The sequence below is a fragment of the Muscardinus avellanarius genome (assembly GCF_963383645.1).
Source record: "Muscardinus avellanarius genome assembly, chromosome: 10".
Taxonomy (NCBI): Eukaryota; Metazoa; Chordata; class Mammalia; order Rodentia; family Gliridae; genus Muscardinus; species Muscardinus avellanarius.
Window position 1 is genome coordinate 14,210,989 of NC_137796.1, and position 15,264 is coordinate 14,226,252.

Here is a 15,264-nt window from a genome sequence, read left to right on the forward strand (position 1 = left end):
ATAAAGAATAAAAAATAGGGCAGGGGGTGTAGCTTGGAGATCAAATGCCCCTGGGTTTCATCTCCAGACCCACAAAAAAAAAGCTGAGGTTGGCCGTGAATCTGGATCCTCCTGTCTCAGCCTCCCAAGTACTGGGATTACAAGCGTGCCACCATTCCCAGCTGGGAGACTTTCTATAAGTGATTTCTTACCTCTTTTTTTTTTGGGGGGGGGAGTATGGTACTGGAGATAAAACCCAGGGGACTTCTACCTCTGCAATACACCCCAAGGTCTATTTCAATTTTTTTCTGGAAACAGTCTCACTAAGTAGCTGAGGCGGCATAGAACCTGTGTTCCTCCCGTCTCCGTCTCCAGAGTACTGAGATTACAAGTGTGCGCCACCACTCTCAGCTCAATTCTCCCACTTTGGATCTGTTAGGCTAAAAAGAATTCTACTGGGAAACTGGTTTTATATTTTTATTTTTTTAACTTCCTTGTGGTGAGGAACTCCCACCAGAGGACAAACCGCAGTCACTGTGGAGGTGGAGTCCAGCAGCCAGAGATGCTCCATCCGACTGGCAGTTACGCTGAACCTAGGGAGAAAAGCCAGTCAGTGAGACCCAGCTATGGTTCTGTCCTGAGCCCAACAGAATGGAGGTTCCTTGTGCTCTTTAGATCACGTTCCATGACGTTCCCTCGTCGTTACACAGGGCTTTCATGTAAATTTATTTGACTTTCATATTTCCCTGTAACCTAATTATATTCCTATTTTATTTATTTATTTTTTGTTTGAAACAGGGTCTCGCTAAGTTGCTGAGACAGGCCCCAAACCTGCAATCCTCCTGTCTTAGTCTCCCAGATACTGGGATTACAAGCGTGTGCCAGTGCGCCCAATTATCCCCCATTTTAGAGACAAGGAGATAAACAACTAGATTTAAATTATATTAGTTAGCAGGATGTGGTGGCACATGCCTGTAATCCCAGTAACTTGGGAAGTGGAGACAGGAGGTCTGAAGAGAGCCTCAGCAACAGGGAGATGCTCTGTGATTTAGTGAAACCTTTTTTCAAAATAAAGGGCTGAGGGTGTAGCTCAAATATAGAATGCCAATAACACACACACACACACACACACACACACACACACACACACACACACACACACGATGGAACACAACTATACCAGGTTGAACAGTGACCCTGTTTCAAAAATAAAAATAAGCCGGGCGTGGTAGCGCACGCTTGTAATCCCCGCGCTTGGGAGCCGGAGACAAGAGGATTGTGCAGGTTCAAAGCCAGCCACGCTGGCTTAAGAGACCCTGTTTCCAAATAAAAAAGTATAAAAATAGGTCTGGCAGTAAAGCCCAGGGGTAGAAGCGTTTCCAGGAACCCCAGTACCACCAATAAATAAATAAGACAGGCTTGGTGGTACAAGCTTGTAATCCCAGCATTTGGGAGGCTGAGACAGGAGGATCTGGGTTCAAGGCCAGTCTCAGCTACTACTTTGCAACTCAGTAAGACCCTGTTTCAAAAATAAAGAATAAAAAGTAGGGCTGGGGGTGTAGCTCGGAGGTATTAGAATGCCCCTGGATTCCATCCCCAGTACTGCAAAAAAAAAAAAAAAAAAATAATAATAATAAAATAAAACAGCTGGGAGTGTTGCCCAGAGATAGAATGCCCTAATTTCAGCTGGGTGTGGTGTCCCACTATTGTAATCCCAGTACTTGGGAGGCTAAGACAGGAGGATCGCAGGTTTGCAGCCAGCCTCAGCTACTTAGCTAGGCTATCCGCAACTTAGGAGACTCTTATTTCAAAATAAAGGAAAAAAAAAATAGGTCTGGGAGTATAGCATGGATGCAGAATGCCTCTGGGTTCAATCCTTAGTACCACATACACAGAAAAAGAGATAAATCAAGCCGGGCATGGTGGTCTTGTAATCCCAGGACTTGGGGGTCTGAGACAAGAGGATCCCAGGTTTAAGGCCAGCCTCAGCTACTTAGTGAGGACCTCTACAACTCAGTGAAACCCTGTTTAAAAAAAAAAAAAATAGGGCTGGGGGTGTGGTTCAGAGGTAGAATGCCCCTGAAACACAAAGGTAGAAACCCCATTATAAAAAAAAAAATGTCTAAATTGCTGAGAGGCTTAAATTTCTGAGGCTGGCCTCAAACCTGCAATCTTCCTCTCTCAGCCTCCCGTACTATAATTATAGGCATGCCGGGCGTGGTGGCGCACGCTTGTAATCCCCGCGTTTGGGAGGCTGAGACAGGAGGATCGCGCAGGTTCGAAGCCAGCCTCAGCTACTTAGTGAGGCTCTCAGCAACTTAGTGAGACCCTGTTTCCAAATAAAATATGAAATGGGTCTGGGAGTATAGCCCAGAGGTAGAAAGCCTCTGGGCTCCAACCCCAGTACCACCAAAAAAAAAAAAAAAATTACATTTATGATGTACAACGTTGTACTCTATAAAATATATTTTTTTTGGGGGAAGGGGAAGGGTCCCACGAAAGTCGTAATGTGGTTCTGCCATACAGACAACCCTCTGAGGCTTGCCTGCACACAGAGCGATTGCGAAACGTCTCCATAAGTTTTGTGGGTTTGACTTAACTCTTCTACGGACTTCGGAGGCGCCCGTTCCCCACTTCAGGAACCGCTGGAAACCTTTTTCTTCTTTCAGAGCCTCAGCCCACAGAGATGCCGGGTCTCGAGGCCGTGGGATTGCAGACGAGCCCAGCACCCTGGACTGCTTCCACTGCCCCGCCGCGCCTCAGCGACGCAGAGCAACCCCAAGACGCTGGGAGACTGGAGGCGGAAGGGGCGTGGCCACCGGGAATGCGCACGCGCGCGGTTGTCCAACCAGAGCCTGGGGGCGGAGCAGGGCCTTCTCGACTGCGGAGGCGTCCGCTCTACCCGCTGTGTGGCGATTGGTGGGTTGGAAAGGAGATGGGCGGGGACTCCTCCATCTCCTCCAATGGAGGTGAGACAGGGGCTGGCCCAGTGGCTGAAGGAGTATGGCGTGGAGACAGCTGAAAGTGAGTGGCAAATGAAACTTCAGCGTCGAAGGAGAACCGCGGCTGGGGCTGGGGCGGCGGGAAATGGAGAGCTCTCCCGGGCGAGGTGGGGGAGGAGGGCGGCCGCGGGAGGGAGGCCCCTTTTGGAGCGTTTGGTGTCTCTAGGCGCACCTGCCGCTCTCGTGCGTGCGCATCTACACGTGTCCTTGGTCAGCCCGAGCATGTCCTGAATGTAAGTGCTTGTGGGCCACTTTTTTGAGCCTGGCTAGACAATCAAGCGTTCACCGAGGCCCCTGTGTTCGGCTCAAAAGCACAGAATGAAATTAGAATAAGACACGGACCCAATCCTTCTAGATATGGCTCTGTTAGGGAGGGGCTCTCGGTGACAAGTCCTTACCTTTGTTCCCAGGATTTGGTGCGCAGTAGATGCTCAGGTATTTGTTGGTTGACGTGAGAGACGTTTTTACAATTTCCTGGAGAAGATGAATACTTGCTCTATATTACATTAACAGCTTGGAAGGATCATTAAAGGCAAATGTAATCACACCACTTCCTTGTTCAGAGAACAGAACCCAAGTCTTTATACTGACCCCCATTTATTTCTCTTGCCTCATTTTAAACCGTGCTTTCCCTTACTCAGTTCCCAAACCCCCACTTCCCTGTGACTTTCTCCTTTTCTGCCACACCCAGCTATTTTTTTTATTTTTAAAACAGGATCTCACTAGGTTGCTGAGAATATCCCTACATTGCTGAGTCTATCCTTGAACCAGTGAGCCTCCTGTACTGGAATAACAGGCGGGCATCATCCCTCCTGGTTAATCGTACCTCTCTTTAAAACCCCTGGCTTAAACCAGGCATGGTGATACAGTATCTGTAGGTCTGTGTGTAAGCGAGACTAGAAATGAAGGAGACAGGTGTCAGAAGATGGTGCGGGATCCAGCTTCATGGGGCATAGTTCTTTGTGGGACTTAGATGCGGAGGGCTCAGGGAGGTGCTACAGCCTGGCCTGTGGGACGGCCCCCTATTGTGTTCTTTTTTTCTAGAAGCGGGCCCTGGATGCTGTGGTCATCCTCGGGGGCGGAGGACTTCTCTTTGCCTCCCATCTCACAGCCACGGGGGATGAACATTTCTACGCTGAATATTTGATGCCGGCTCTGCAGGGGCTGCTGGACCCAGAGTCGGCCCACAGGCTGGCTGTTCGCTTTGCCTCCCTGGGGCTCCTTCCTCGAACCACATTTCAGGACTCTGACATGCTGGTAGGTGCTCTTGGAACCCAACCCTGTTAGATCTGAGCGGGCAGGTCCATGGCCCTAATACTTCTTAGCTGGAACTGAGCCTTTTTTGTGTGTGTGGTATTGGGGGGTGGAACCCAGGGGCTTTTCTACCTCCAGGCTACACCCTCAGATCTATTTTTTATACTTGATTTGGAAACAGGGTCTCACTAAATTGCTGAGAGCCTCACTAAGTAGCTGAGGCTGGCTTCGAACCTGTGCGATCCTCCTGTCTCAGCCTCCCAAGGAACTGAGCCTATTGAAAAGCAGAGCCCCAGGTCAGCAGAGAGACTCTGGAGCTCTATCTGAGCAATTATTGTTTTAATTAGATATCACATAATTATATAATAGCAATCATTATAAAGCTTCTACGATGTGTCGGGCATGTTCCCCTTTACTCCTTGTAACTACTCCTAGAGGTGCGTCCTCCTATCATCCCCAAGATTAGGAAACTGAGGTACAGGCTATTAAGTGGCTTGCCCAAAGTCACCCAGCCAGGAAGGGGCAGAACCCAGGATTCAAAGCCAGGGAGTCACTGTGGCCTCCAGCCCTGGCTGCCATCCTGCCTAGCCGAGGTCTCAGGTAGCTGTCTCCCCACTGCAGGAGAGGGAAGCCCGCCAGTCGTTAAACTCTTGTGATACAGGTGTGCCCAGTGAGGCTGGTGAGGAGGACAGGGAAATGCCCGCCCCAGCCTCACGTGGCCCCGCACACGGCCCCTCCAGGCGCCGTTACTGTGCTGTGATCGCGGCTGCTGCAGCGAACACAACAGGAGGATGCGCATCCTTACACAATCCCTGTCCTCACTTAGCCCCGGAGCTTCCTTTCGAGTCACTTCTTACCAAACGGAGGCAGCAGAATAATTTGAACATGAAAACCCCGAACAAGAGGCCCTCAGAGCCCCTGAGCGAAGGGCCACGGTCAGAGACCAAGGCCCCACGCGGCACCCTTCCCTCATGCCCGGTTCACCTTCCCGTTGTACAATTTTGAGCGGCTGTGTCAATTTGCCTGACTTCCCATGCTCAAACACTAGACGGCAGTAAGTCCATTCTTACCCCACGCTGCTGGTTTGCAAACAGGGTAAGGTGGGACTACAGAGGGCAGCGCTAGCCAGGTGCGGCGGGCACGCTTGTCATCCCAGCATTTGGGAGGCTGAGCCTGGAGGATTGCGGTTCGGGGACAGCCTCAGCTACTTAGGCCCTTTGTAATTCAGTGACCCTGTTTCGGAAGTAAAGAATAAGCTGGGCATGACGGGGCACACTTGTAATCCCACTACTTGGGAGGCTGGGACAGGAGGATTGCAGCCACAGCTACGTAGGGAGGCAGGCCTTCTGCGTCCTGTTTCAAAATAAAGAATAAAAAATAAGGCTGGGGGTGTAGCTTGTAGATAGAATGCCCCTGGGTTTCATCCCTAGTACTGCTTAAAAAAATGAATAAAAAATAGGGCTGGGGGTGTAGCTCAGAGGTAGAATGCTCTTGGGGACCATTCCCAGTATCACAAAAACAACAAAAAGAAAGAAAGAAAGAAAGAAAGAAAGAAAGAAAGAAAGAGAGAGAGGAAGGCAGTGCAGAGTCGGTATTGGCAGGAAGTGAGTTAACACCCCGGGAGGTACAGAGCTGCGCCTGGCAAGCAGCCCGCAGAGCCACGTGGTCCTGCACCGTCACCCTGCTCATCACCGCCTGGTCCACACCTATAGCCGCCCATGTACAGTGTGGTCTCAGCTCTTTATTTCTTTGGAGATGGAGTCTTGCTAAGTTGCCCAGGCTGGTCTGGAACTTGTGGGCCCAAGCAGTACTCCTGCTTCAGGCTCTCTAGTAGCGGTACTATGGGTGTGAGCCACTTCGCCATGCCTGCCAGGTCTGACTCCTTAACTGCCAGCCAGGCCTCCTGATAACTTCTACCCACCTTTCCCCCTACATCTATTCTTCACCATTTTGTTCCCCGGAATCATTGGTTCTCAGTCCTGACTGTCTTAGAATCTCCCCAGGGTGCTTTGGAAATACTCAGGTGCCCTGGCCTCTGACCAGACCTGTTTAACCATAATGTCTCGGATAGGCCTAAAAGCTGCCCAGGGGATTCTGTGGTGAAGCCAAACCAGCACCGAGTTCTGCCCAGCTGAGTACCGCCTTGCCTCGCCTTCTGCTCACCCATGGAGACCAGAGGCATGTGGCTGGGGCTGATGTCAGCCTGGCAAGAGGGACGCAGCTGGGGCTGACTTACTAAGCTGATTCACAGGGTTTTGCTGCTGGACACTCCCTGGTTTCAGAGTAATGTGGCCTAGAGGCTGACCCCGAGTCACCCTCTTCTGCCCAGGGCGGAGGACGAGAAGATGCGAACCTTAAGCATACTTGGAGAAGGCAGTGTCTATGTTTCCTGTTCAACCCACGGTAGAAACTCTATTTTGTTTCATGGTTTTCAAACTCCAGCAGGTATCAGAATCACCTGGAGATGAACATGGTGGCGCACACCTGTAATCCTAGCACTTGGGAGGCTAAGACTGCAGGATCGCAGGTTCGACGCCAGTCTCAGCAACTTAGCAAGGCTTTCAGAAGCTTAGTGAGACCCTGTTTCCAAATAAAAAACGAAATAAAATAGGACTGGGAATGTATCTTGGAGGTAGAATGCCCCTGGATTCAATCTCCAGTGCCATAAAATAAATAAATAAATAAATAAATAAGTAAATAAATAAATAAATGAGAAGAGAACATTCCTACAAATAGACTTGCTCAGGCACCATTCCTTTTTTCCCACTTCATGAAGATTCTGATTCTGTGCTCCTGGGGATGTTTAACAAGCCCCCCAAGAATTCTCATGCAGGTTCTCCAGGGACCGCACTTTGAGAAACACCGGCGTAGCCTTGTGTACCTCTGACCTTCTCTCTGTCTTCCCAGGAAGTAAGAGTGCTGGGCCATAAATTCCGCAACCCAGTAGGCATTGCTGCCGGGTTTGACAAACACGGGGAAGCTGTGGACGGCCTGTACAAGCTGGGCTTCGGCTTTGTTGAGGTAGGGAGTGTGACTCCCCGGCCCCAGGAAGGAAACCCCAGACCCAGAGTCTTCCGCCTCCCCGAGGACCAAGCTGTTATTAACAGGTGGGTTGCCGACTGGCCTCGACCGGCTGGCTCCTCAGAGGTGAACATTCTGTCTGCTGGGCTCTCAGGGATGGACATTCTGCCTCGTGTTCTCTCATATGGTGTGGACATTTGTCTGTCATTTGGCATGTTCAGGAGCCCTGCTGGGCATCTCTGTGCCAGGCAGAGCTGCTTATGCCAACCGTGGGAAGTAGGTGTTGTTGTTAAGTCCAACATGGAGGTACGCTGAGGTTCAGAGAGCTGACTGACCGCAGTCGCAGAGTACTTGGGAGAGCTTGGGGGGCCCAGACTCGTTGAAGCTCAGTGTACTTTCTCCACACTGTCACTCCAGTGCCGGCCAATAGAAATAGCGTGCACCCTATATATAATCTAAAGTACCTGGCATCACACTGAAACAGGAAAAGAAGCCGGGCGTGGTGGCGCACACTTGTAATCCTAGTACTTGGGAGGCTGAGTTTGCAGCCAGCCTCTGAACTTAGACCCTCTGAAACTTTGTGAGACCCCACTTCAAAATAAAAAAATAAAATAGAGCTGGGGGTGTAGCTTGGAGGTATAATGTCCCTGGGTTCCATCCCCAGTACCATAAACAAATAATAAATACATAAACAAACCATAAATAAAGTTTTTTTGTTTTTTTGGCGGTACTGTTGTTCCTGGAAATCCTTCTACCTCTGGGCTATACTTCCAGACCTATTTTTTATATATTTTTATTTGGAAACAGGGTCTCTTTAGCCAGCGCGGCTGGCTTCGAACCTGCGCAATCCTCCTGTCTCCGCCTCCCAAACGCGGGGATTACAAGCGTGCGCCACCACGCCCGGCGAAGGGGTGGTTTTGACAAGGGAGATGGGGTGGCAGGGTGGTTTCCAGGAGCAGGGCGTGGAGATGGAGGGGTGGTTTTGGAATACATGTGCCTAGATAGCCGCGGGCCTGGATAGAGGCAGCTCCAGGCTGGGCTGTTAACATGCAGTGAGCCATGCAGCCTTTTTCACACACCTTAATCTTTCCCTTTGTGCTTGATGGCATTCTGGCAAGTTAAGAGTCCCAGAGGGGCTCACACTACGAAAATCTAAGAACATTCTGATTGTCTTTTGTTCTTGGAAGTTGTAGGCATCTGATGGAAATGGCCAGGGAGCTTTCTCTGAGTAGTCACCCTCTAACCCTGCCCCTCGCTCTGGGCTTGTGTGCTGCAGGTACGGATTCAACAGCCACGGGCTCTCGGTGGTGGAGCAGAGGCTGCGGGCCAGGCAGCAGAGGCAGAGCGAGCTCACAGGAGGTAAGGCTTGCCCACGCGTTAGAGGCGAACGCCGAAGGAAATCGTTTTCCTGGGGAAAGGGACATGGTTGAACCACAGGGAGAAACCGCCGAGGACGCGGGCTCCCCTCCTGGGGGAAATCTTCCCAGATCCCCACTGAACCCACAACTGGACTAAGCAGCGGCTCACTGGTGCTGCCCGCGCGTGTGCTGTTTCATGAAGCAGTGTGTTTCTGAGCCTACCGACGCCATGGCAACACCCGCGGGCCCAAGTGCGAATGCCCACAGCCTGCCCGTCCGCTCTGCAAATGAGGCACATCAATTCTAGAGGAGTAGTGGGTCCAGAGCAGCCAGAAAAAGTAGTTATCACTCCCCTCCCCTCAGCAATAGCGTGAGCGTCTGGGAAACACTTTCAGGACTTATCTCAGGGGCTGTGTGCACTTTGTGTGTGTGCTACTGGGGACTGAACCCAGGACATTTTGTCTCTGAGCTCCAACCCCAGCCCTTTTATTTTTATTTTTTAAATTTTTTTCTTAATTTTTTGTGGTACTGGGGATTGAACCCCGGGGCCTTTTACCTCTGAGCTCCAACCCAGCCCTATTTTATTCTTTTATTTTTGAAACAGGGTGTCACTAAGTTGCACATGGCCTCACTGAAATGCTGAGGCTACCTGCAACCTGCGATCCTCCTGTCTTAGCCTCCCAAGTACTGAGATTACAAGCGTGGGCCACCACGCGCCTGGCTTTTATTTTTATTTAGAAACAGGGTCTTGTTGGGTTAATGAAAGTCTCACTACTTCTTGAAGTATGCTCAAACCTGCAATCCTCCTGTCTCAGCCTTCCAATACTGGGGTTACACACGTATGCCACCAAGACCGTTTCAAGACAAAAAATAAAAAGAATGGGGGATGTAGCTTGGAGGTAGAATGCCTCTGGTTCCTACCAGAAACACACAAAAGAGGGCAGAAGGCAGGGGCGCTTCCTCGTAGTTGAGCAGACATTGTCATACAAAGACAGCGTGCTGTTTTTGGACAGCAGGCCGCAGTGGCCTGCAATAGTTGACTGTATTTGTCAGATGGCAGGAGCGTTCAGGTTTGGGGCTAGTCGGGGGCTGTTGAGCCAAGGACAGCCTCGAAATATTGCATAGGAACCGGTCATGGTGGCGCATGCTTGTAATCCTAGTACTTGTGAGGCTGAGACAGGAGGATTACAGGTTTACTGCCAGCCTCAGCTACTTAGTAAGGCCCTCTGCAATTTAGTGAAACCCTATTTCCAAATAAAAAACGGGGTTGGGGGTGTAGCTTGGAGGTAGAATACTCTGGTATTCATTTTCCACTACCAAAAACAACCTATATCCTAGTACACCTATAATCCTAGTACTTGAGCAGCTGAAACAGAAGGATTGTAGGTTCAAGGCCAGCCTCAGCAACTTAGCAAGACTCTGCTTCAAAATAAAAAAATAAAGCTAGGCATGGTAGTGCATGCCTATAACTCCAGTACTTGGAAGGTTGAGACAGGAGGGTCACAGGTTTGAGACTAGCCTCGGCAATTTATCAACACTCTGTTTCAAACTAAAAAATAAAAAGGCCTAGAGGTAGAGCTCAGAGGTAGAACACCCCTAGGTTGAGTCCCCAGTACCAAGGTAAATAAATAAAAAATAAAATGGGGGAAATGTTGCATAGGAGATGGTGTGTGCAGACTGAGTCTTGAGCAATGATATTTACAGATGGGCTGCCACTGGGAATAAACCTGGGGAAGAATAAAACGTCGGAGGATGCTGCCTCAGACTACGCAGAGGGTGTCCGCGTCCTGGGCCCGTTGGCCGACTACCTGGTAGTGAACGTGTCCAGTCCCAACACTGCTGGGCTGCGGAGCCTGCAGGGAAAGGCTGAGCTGCGCCGCCTGCTGACCAAGGTGGGCCATTACACCTCCCCTCCAGGTCCTGGACATTCCATCTCAAGTTGGGTCTTTCCCACCCCTCTTTACTTTCCAGGGCACAGCTTCAGCATCCCAGTAAGAAACTGCCCGTCACCCCTGGGCCAGTTAGGAGCCCCATTACACCTTCCTCATAGGCGCACTAATGCCCCCAGCACAGACCGATGACATGCAAAACCAGTTGATTGTTCAGTCTTCTGTCCCTGCTGTTAAATCATCAAGTCCATGAGAGTATGGATGTGACATGTCTCTTTCTTTTATCAACCTGTCGCTACCGCATAGCATGGTGCATGAATTGAGTGAGTTTTCATCACACAGTGCTCGTAATGGTATTTCCTCGCTATTCTTTTAGGAACAAAAGTCAAAGCCGTAAGATATTAGCCAAGGCCAGTGGGGGATCTCTTGGTGGGGCCCCTTGTATACCCGAGTGCTTGGTTTCCTAAAGAGAAGAAATTTACTCACATTTTTTTTTTTTTTTTTATGGTACTGGGGTTCCTGGAAACCCTTCTACCTCTGGGTTACACTCCCAAACCTATTTTAATATTTTTTTTATTTGGAAACAGGATCTCTTAAGCCAGCGAGGCTGGCTTTCAACCTGCGCAATCCTCCTGTCTCTGTCTCCCAAGTGCGGGGATTACAAGCCTGCACCACCACGCCCGGCTTTACTCACACTTTGGTCTGAAGCTTGTGTGAAAACACTGACCTGGAGCCGGGCGTGGTGGCGCCCACCTGGAATCGCTTGGGAGGCTGAGACAGGAGGATCGCAGGTTCACGATCTGCGTCAGCCAGTAGTGAGACTCTCATTGACCTAGTGAGACCCTATTTCCAAATAAGAAATAAAATCGGGCTGGGGGTGTAGCTCGAAGGTAGAAAGCCTCTGGGTTCAATTCCCAGTACCACAAACAAAACACGATTCCCATCCCTGGCCTGTGCCGCCCTTAGGTGCTGCAGGAGAGGGACGCCTTGAAGGGCGTGCGGAAGCCGGCGGTGCTGGTGAAGATCGCCCCTGACCTCACGGCCCAGGACAAGGAGGACATTGCTAGCGTGGCCAAAGAGGTTTGAGTTGGGCTGGGCCTGGGGCGCCTCTCATTGTCCACGGATAGAGCCCCGGGTGGCGTGGTCTGCGACTTCCTCTGTGATGGCGGAGGCTGGCTGTCCTCAGTACCCCACCCCAGGGTAAAGGGGTCTTTTCTCCTGCCTCTTCCTCCCTCTTTCCTTTTGTTCATCTAGCCAGGCCTTTAAGGCAGGCGCTTGAATCTTTGGGCGATCTCAGTTGGAACTGGAGCATGGTCTGTTTCACCCTCTCCAGTCTGAACACCAGGCCTTCGAGGTGTAGGAGACTGGTGGAAACAGACCGAGCCCAGTAGTCCTGGGTTCAAATCCCGCTCCTACCACTTACTACATTGGGGCCTCGTCAAGGCACTCTGAAGCAGGTCGTTCTAAGCAGGGACTGCTGCCTAGTGGAATGCGGCCGTGGTCAGCACATGACGTCCCGTGGGCTCGTGCTGCACAGCTCCTGCTTCCTGGGCTGGGGGTGTGTGTGGGCCCCGGCCCTGCGGCTGCCTCAGACCTCCAGAGAAGCTTCTCTGGGTTCCTGAGAGCCATGACTCAAGGTCTTTTCTCTGTCTTGCACTGCAGTTGGGCATCGATGGATTAATTGTCACAAATACCACCGTGAGTCGCCCCGCCAGCCTCCAGGGAGCCCTGCGCTCCGAGGCCGGAGGGCTGAGCGGGAAGCCCCTCCGCGACTTGTCCACGCAAACCATCCGGGAGATGTACGCGCTCACCCAAGGCAAGGCCTCAGCTGTGCGTGCCTGCACACGTGCGGTGGTCCCGGCCCCTCGTCTGTAGTGCTCGTCGGGAACCGTGGGCCCGGAGCAGCCTGTCTTCCTCACAGGTTGCCCTGTGCTTCTCTGCAGGCAGGATTCCCATAATTGGGGTCGGCGGTGTCAGCAGCGGGCAGGACGCGCTGGAGAAGATCCGGGCAGGGGCCTCCCTAGTGCAGCTGTACACGGCGCTCACCTACCACGGGCCGCCTGTGGTGGCCAGGGTCAAGCGCGAGCTGGAGGCCCTCTTGAAGTGAGTGGGCCTTGCGGCCGGGGGACACCGGTTCAGAGCGGCCCAGCTCAAAGGGACGCCCTTCTCTACTGATTGCTCACTTGGAAAGGATTCGCAGGACACGCTGAACACGGGAGAGTGACTGACACTCTAGACAGACGCACCACGGGAATTCAGGGCTCACCCAGGCAGCAGTGGTGATGCAAGATGCGAGGCAGGGTTGTTTGTCGTCAGGGGGCAGGGCCTCAGGAGTCCTGGCAGGATTAGGCAGTTAATTAAGTTTCTTTGGCTCAGTGTAAGGGAGCTGGAAGTACTTGACTCAGTCCCCTCCCGGTGCTGCAGACCCGAGTGGAAACCTCCAGGTGCCCTGCGAAGGCATGGGCCTGGGGTGGTGCACTGGCAGAGAGAGGGCTGTGTTCATGGCCTGCCCCTTCGCGGTGCTGAGACTGCTCTGTCCTCTCTCCCAGGGAGCAGGGCTTCAGCAGAGTCACAGACGCCATTGGAGCAGATCATCGGAGGTGAGGACATCGTCCAGCGGAAGCTGATCGGGAACTAACCAGAGAACTTAGTGGAGCCCTGTGACTGACTGGATCCAGACACTCTGAAGCCGGGTCCCTCAAACCCTTGGCTTGGCCTCTGTAAAGCCAGCCACAGGGCCACCAGAATCAGCTGAAGCTCCCTTCAGATGCACAGACATAAGCTGTTGTCGTGACTCTCCAGGTTCAAATCATAGGATCCTTCAATATTTGTAAGGACATTGGACCTTTGTGGGGAAAAATCATGGAAAAGAGAGAGCCAGACATGGTTGCTCACACTTGTAATCCCAGCATTCAGGAGGCTGAGACCAGAGGATCGCAGTTCCTGGACAGCCTCAGCTACTTAGTGAGGCCCTCTGCAACTCAGTGAGACCCTGTTTCAAAATGAAGAATAAAAAATAGGGCTGGGGTGTAGCTCAGATGTAGAATGCCCCGGGTTCCATCCCCAGTACTGCCAAAGAAAAGAAAAGAAAAAAGAAAAAGAAAGAAAGAAAGAAAGAAAGAAACAAAGAAAGAAAGAAAGAAAGAAAGAGCTCAGTGTTGTGGGTCTTTCTACCCTCTGCTCCCTGGACCTGACTTTCATTCTATCTTTTTTTTTTTTTTTGTACTGGGGGTGGAACCCAGGGACTTTTCTACCTCCAGGCTACACTCCCAGACCTATTTTATATTTTAAACTAGGGTCTCACTAAGTTGCTGAGAGCTTCACTCAGTAGCTGAGGCTGGCTTTGAGCTTGTGCGATCCTTTCATTCTATTTTTATTTTTACTTAAATTTCTAAGTTTATTTTGAAAATACTTCAGACATTGAAGTTACAAGAATATTTTGGTGAATTTCCCCATATCCTTCATTTATGTGTGTATGTAAAACATAGACTATACATGTATTATCTATTATTGCTGAAGCAGTTGAATCAAAGTCAACACCATCAGTACCCTTTACCCATAAGTGCTTCAATGAATATACTGGCATTTTTAAACTATAAAACTGGAATTTTTTTGTGTTTTTTTTTTTTTTTTTTTTTTTTTTTTTTGCGTGGTACTGAGGATTGACCCCGGAGGCAATCCTCCGAGCTATGCCCCAGCCCATTCTTATTTTTTTTGTTTCACCAAGTTGCTGAGGCTGGAATTGAACCAGCAATCCTCCTGTCTTAGCCTCCCAAGTTTTGGGATTTGGGAGCCACCACACCTAACTTCAATATAATATTTTAAAAGTGAGCCGGGCATGGTGGCTCATGCTTGTAATCCCAGCATTTAGAGACCGGAGGATCACGGTTCGAGGACAGCCTCAGCTACTTAGTGAGGCCCTGTTTCAAAATACAGAATAAAAAATAGGGCAGGGGGTGTAGCTCGGAGGTAGAATGAGCTTAAAAGTGTGAAGAGCTCAGCCCATGTGCTCTCCCTCTCCCCGCCTTCCACTGCCATGCCCTGAGATCAGCGGTTCCCAGCCTCACATGGGCTGAGCCGGAAACCATAAGAAAATAAATCTTCTGTCCTCATAGTTATGTGGTCAGGTCTTTAGATTATGGCTGTGAGAATACTGACCAGAACAAAACCTAGTACCAGGGAAGTGGGATTGCTGCTGTATCTTAAGTCTGAACATGTGGATTATGACCTTGGAACGGGTTTGTGAGAGGAAATTGGAAGGGCCAGAATGTCTAGAAAGGCAGACAGTAGAGGCAGTTCTCAGGAGACTGTGGAGGCCAGAGAGGACTCCATTGGGAAATGGAGTAGAGGTCATGTGTGTTGCACTTCGGTTGAGAATTTATCTGCATTTTGCCTATGCCCTGAAACTTTGTGAGGCTGAATTTAAAGATAACGGACAATGCTAGGTGTGGTGGCACACACTTGTAATCCCAGTACTTGGGAGGCTGAGACAGGAGGATCGCAGATTTGCAGCCAAGCCTCAGCTACATAGTGAGGCCCTGTTTCAAAATAAAAACTAAAACAGGACTGGGAGTGTAGCTTGGAGGTAGAATGCCCCTGAGTTTCAGTATGGGGATACTGGGCGGGGGGGGTGGGGGTGGGGCTGATTAATCTGATGGGGGAAATCTCAAAACAGCAAAACATCCAAACTGGATCATGGACATTTATGTCTGCATTCAGTGGACTGTATACCAAATTTTAGGAGCAGCAAATAAGGCAGAG

General features: G+C 50.6%; 1 protein-coding gene across 1 annotated transcript; it reads left to right on the forward strand.

The window, feature by feature from the left end:
• Window positions 1-2,982: 2,982 nt before the first annotated feature.
• DHODH (dihydroorotate dehydrogenase (quinone)) lies at window positions 2,983-13,107 on the forward strand (the record flags this gene model as incomplete). The annotated part of the gene is made up of 9 exons (XM_080704241.1): window positions 2,983-3,003; window positions 4,026-4,238; window positions 7,143-7,342; window positions 8,533-8,615; window positions 10,319-10,506; window positions 11,470-11,583; window positions 12,166-12,319; window positions 12,447-12,606; window positions 13,053-13,107. 9 exons carry the CDS (start codon window positions 2,983-2,985, stop codon window positions 13,105-13,107), a joined length of 1,188 nt encoding a protein of 395 aa, XP_080560367.1.
• Window positions 13,108-15,264: the final 2,157 nt, after the last annotated feature.